The 5,316-nt window shown below is 35.5% G+C and overlaps 1 protein-coding gene across 1 annotated transcript; it reads right to left on the reverse strand.

The window, feature by feature from the left end:
• Positions 1-3,478: 3,478 nt before the first annotated feature.
• Positions 3,479-4,881, reverse strand: LOC101280307 (RING finger and CHY zinc finger domain-containing protein 1-like). The gene is given in 2 exon segments (XM_033428487.2): positions 3,479-4,387; positions 4,390-4,881. Coding segments are annotated over 2 exon segments (783 nt in total). The 5' UTR covers positions 4,853-4,881; the 3' UTR covers positions 3,479-4,067.
• Between the last annotated feature and the right edge of the window lie 435 nt (positions 4,882-5,316).

Consider the following 5,316-nt stretch of genomic DNA (forward strand, 5'->3'; position numbering starts at 1 on the left):
ATCCCTTCTCTGAGGCCTATTAATGGGCATTCAAGAAATTTGTCAGATAATCCTCAAAAGGAAGTATCCAAGGCTAACCATGTTTTCACTGGAAACATACATTAGAGATGCAGGTGGAGTCCTCTAAATGTAACCCTTGAACTAGAACCTCCTTAATAGAAAGAGTAAGCTTTTGGGGGGGAAGTTTATGAAGGCACATGTGTTTTAAGTTGTCCACCCCACCCCCACTGAAATACCTAGCATAATCTCACTTAACATCACTCCCTTGAGAGTTGCTTACAGAGACCTTTGAAAATGAAAAGTCAAAACTGGAAAATGCCTTAAAATGGATATAAAATGGCAAATGAAAATTTCACCCTAAAGATTAGAGAGTTTACCTAAAATTTGCAGCCTATATTTCTAAACCTAAACCTTACAGAATTATCAAATGTCTAAAATTAAAATAATATTATAATTGTCAAATTTCTTCCCATTCAAAAGTGGATGTAAAAAGATGTTTTGTATACCTGTTTCTCATTTGTATAGATTTCAAATTCCATACCAATACAAAGCTCTCATAGATAGAATTTCTAGTTTTAACTGAATCCTATCCTGTTCTTCTAAAATCCTCAAACTCAATTCTGCAGCCAGTTACAAGCAAAATGTCTTACCAGTGTAAAACTTTTAAGTGCTTTCAACTCCAGGTTTAAGACTCCAGGCCTCTAGTTTTATGTCTGTAATTCATGCCAAATGTCAGAATCATTGTAGTAAGAAACAGTGAGACATAGTGCCACTGTTATATGTCATATCTGTAGAGTATCAAAAATATCTTCAATATCAATGTTAAAGCTATAATTATAGAGGCAGATGGTGACATGTTATAGTCAATACTTTAACCTGAAGAGGCCACCATCATTTAGACTTTACTCACTGGTTAAGAAAATTGCTCCATTTCATAGCTTAAAGTCAAAATGGATTTGCAATCTTTTTGTAAGTTCTAAGCCTTTCTGTTCAAAATCGTTGACTAAGCCTTATTTTCATGATGAGTTCAGCATGAAATCAGAAGCAAGAGTAATTTCATACTCTCAATGACTTTTTAAAAAATACTTTAACAGGAATTATTGCTTTTTAAATCACCCTATACTTTTATATTAAAATTTATTAATCTCAAACATTAGTACTTAAGCTGTTTTTTAGTTTTCTAATATAATAAGGTCTAATTGCTTAATTTAATTAAGCAAACATAGCATTTATTTGGCATGCTGCATTTTCTCCAAAGGAACTACTGATTTTCAATCTTGTTCTGGATAAAGAAGGTGTGGCACATATATACAATGGAATATTACTCAGCCATGAAAAGAAACAAAATTGAGTGTTTGTAGTGAGGTGGATGGACCTAGAGTCTGTAATACAGAGTGAAGTAAGCCAAAAAGAGAAAAACAAATACTGTATGCTAACGCATATATATGGAATCTAAGAAAAAAAAAAAGGTCATGAAGAACATAGGGGTAAGATGGGAATAAAGACATAGACCTACTAGAGAATGGACTTGAGGATATGGGGAGGGGGAAGGGTAAGCTGTGACAAAGTGAGAGAGTGGCATGGACATATATACACTACCAAACGTAAAATAGATAGCTAGTGGGAAACAGCTGCATAGTACAGGGAGATCAGCTCAGTGCTTTGTGACCACATAGAGGTGTGGGATAGGAAGGGTGGGACGGAGGGAGGGAGATGCAAGAGGGAAGAGATATGGGGACATATGTATATGTATACCTGTTTCACTTTGTTATAGAGCAGAAACTAACACACCATTGTAAAGCAATTATATTCCAATAAAGATGTTAAAAAAAAAAAAAAAAAAAAAAACTAGTGAAAATTTGAAATGACCCCTCTGGAGATTTGAAAAGGGAGGTCAATTAGGAATTTAAAAAAATATTTAAAATTAGAGAATGGATTAGAAAAGGTAGAACTCCTGTATTTATTGTAGCAGAGCCAATAAGTAAGTCTATGGGATTTTTTTTCCCTTCAAAGTGATGCTCAGTGTCACAATAACATGGTAAAAACAAGAGTATATTTACAAGGGACATTTATGAAGATGGATAAATAGCACTTGATCCATTAGAGTAAGCATCAGGGCTAAGATGGCTCCAGGGTTTCTGGCTTAGAAAATTAGTGAATAGTAATGCTCTTCCTTAGCATAGAAAGTTCAAGACAAGATGAAAATGTGGTAAGGTGGAGAAGATAGTGAATTCACCTTCAGTCCCTTAAGGTCAAGTTACTTGAGAGACATCCAGGTGGAAAGTCTATCAAATGCAGGCATTCAAGATCAAAATAAAATTTATTCAGTTTTGACTTCTAATTGTTGAGTAAACTGGGCCTTGGCAAAGAACCTTGGTTTCCTTAGGAATCAAATGCTTCATCCTAGACAAGGAAGAATAAAAGGAAATTGTTCTACAGTAGAGTTATGACACATCCTCAAGAGAATGATGTTGACAGTTCTATAATCATACAGTCTGAAGCAGTTCCCAGAAGACTATTAAATATACAGAGCCTGACAGAGAATCCTAATACTATGTTTCCTGTCTAATGCCCGTAAAAACGTGATATATGGGACTATCTCCTTCAACTCTGCTCAACTATGGAGATTATTAACACTTACTTTACATATTTTTATTTTTGTAATTGTAATGATGAACACACATTGAGGTATGTCTTCCTATTGGCCAACTCAGTTATTCCTCATTTCTTTTTAACATTTATCTTCTATATGAATATGTTGCCACCTATATAATCATGTAGAGAAAAGGTTTATAACGTTAACAGAAATTACACTAATATTTATTATAATACTGATAATGCAAATATATTCAAATTTATATATTTTAGGCTTTGGGGTTCTTAATTTTACTTAAAAGTATTAGAAAATAATACAACTATCTGTAATGCCACTCTTTCATAGAAAGATGTAAAGTAAAAAGTGAAAATCTAGCTCTCCAGAAGTGACCACAACTAACAATTCTTGTAATTGTTTTAGTTCTCCCAAACATGCTCAATAGGGTGAAGGAAAATGATCTCGGGTAGAATAATGGAGGTATAAGAAATAAAAAGGAAATGCAAAAAGGGTAAATATGAAAGACTACCAACTGGTTAAAGCTACAGTGTTAACAAATCACTGTGGTGTTTATAATATATCTGGATGTAAAATATATAAAAATAGAGGAAAAGGAGCCAGAGGAGTTAAAAAGTGTTAAATATTGCTTCAAATTTTTTGCATTGTACTGGACCTGGTCTAATATAAGGTATATGATAATAAGTTATGGTTGTCTTTTAAAATATTTTTTAATTCATTTTTATTGAATAGTAGTTGATTTACAATATTATATTAGTTTTAGGTATACACCATAGTGATTCAATATTTTTATAGATTATACTCTATTTAACTTTATTATAAAACAATGACTATATTTCCCTGGTCTATACAATATATCCTTGCTGCTTATCTATTTTTTACATAGTAGTTTGTATCTCTTTTTTTTAATTTTTTAATTTTTTTTTACTGTTTCAATATAGTTTTATTAGCAGTTATTACATCAAAATTCACATTTACAGGATCCAAAGGACTGTCTTAGAAAGTTCTAAAGTATATGTAGTTAGGTTTTAACAGTAAGATAGAACATATTCTCATAGCACACCCCTTAAAAAGTCAAGAATAATACTGAGAATTAAGTACAGTTCTATCAAGAACTAGAAATGAATTCTGTGTGCATAGCGTCACTTAAAACAAAGTTCCTTGTAAGTATAATACATCTATGGATGTGAATTTCAGTGGCAAACACTAACTTCCAAACAACTGACACCAAAGGAATTTCCAATCAAAACACAAGCATGGTGGCTTTCATTCAATGTAGAGCTGTGATAATTCTATAAAGAGACCCTGAGTCCCTAAGTCCTGTAATATGATTTTACCCTGTGACACTAATGCAAAACACATCAACTCTAATGCACAGATTCTGCTGCATCATGATAAAAAGATAGCCCTTATCTATATCAGAAAATGCTGAGTTGTCCAGTGCAGTATAGGCTGGTCATTGCTGATCTACTGAAATTCTACATCCTCCAGACTGAGCAGTATTGTAGGACTCACAAATATTACATTTCATGCCTAATATATGGAACTGGACTGTAGATTTTCCATTGCAATCATTGCAGAGAATATCCACAGTCATGTTCTGATATTCTGATGGCATAGGAGTCTGTGCTACCTCATCATCCAGCTGTCTCCAGTACCTAGTCATATCTAAAGCAGAGTGCATATATAATGGACATCTGTAGCCTTCTTTCAACATTTCTTCATAACACGTTCTGTGTAAAAGATGTCCACATGGCAAGACATGAGCAACAATACAGATGTGTGAATGTCCTGCAAACATATTGGACAATTCTGCCGGGAAACATTTTCAATACACTTGTGCTTTCCTTGGAGATTTATTGTGAGGCATAAGTTACATTTCAGACAGTGAAAAAAATCTTCCTTTGGACCAATCCTACAAATTCCACAGTTTTCACAGTGATACTGTTTCTTGTCTTTGTCAAACAGATGGCACATACTAAAATAATGTTCTCCAAACAATGTGCTACATTCTTCACAAGTCTGTTGTGCACGTTGGATTTTTTCACAGTTTATGCACTGCACTTCCTTTACTTTAAAGTGATCTAGCAGATGATCTTCATTGTTATCATGACACAACTGGCAAGAATAAAGCTTGTCACAGCATGGTGCCTTCAGGAGACATCCTCTGTCATAGTGCTCGCAGCCCCGCCGCCCTTGCGCTTGCCTACGGGCGCCGTCTTCCTGCGCCAAGGCCGCCATCTCCTCCACCTCCTCCACCTCCCCTCAAATTCCACGGACCCTTCCCCCAGGACGAAAGCTACGCCCTGAGAAGCATCACAGCTCTACCCTACCCCATCCTGGGTACAGCTCCCCAGTAGTTTGTATCTCTTAATCCCATAACTTTATATTGCCCCTCCTCCCTTCCCTCTCGTCATTGGTAACCACTAGCTTGTTCTCTATACCTATGAGTCTTTTTTCTGTTTTGTTGTATATATTGATTTGTTTTATTTCTTAGATTCTACTTATAACATATGGTATTTGTCTTTTTTTTTTTTTTTTTTTTTTTGCGGTACGCGGGCCTCTCACTGTTGTGGCCTCTCCTGTTGCGGAGCACAGGCTCCAGACACGCAGGCTCAGCGGCCATGGCTCATAGGCCCAGCCGCTCCGCAGCATGTGGGATCTTCCCGGACCAGGGCACGAACCCGTGTCTCCTGCATCAGCAG

The sequence above is a fragment of the Orcinus orca genome, chromosome 2 (genome assembly GCF_937001465.1).
Source record: "Orcinus orca chromosome 2, mOrcOrc1.1, whole genome shotgun sequence".
In the NCBI taxonomy this organism is placed as follows: Eukaryota; Metazoa; Chordata; class Mammalia; order Artiodactyla; family Delphinidae; genus Orcinus; species Orcinus orca.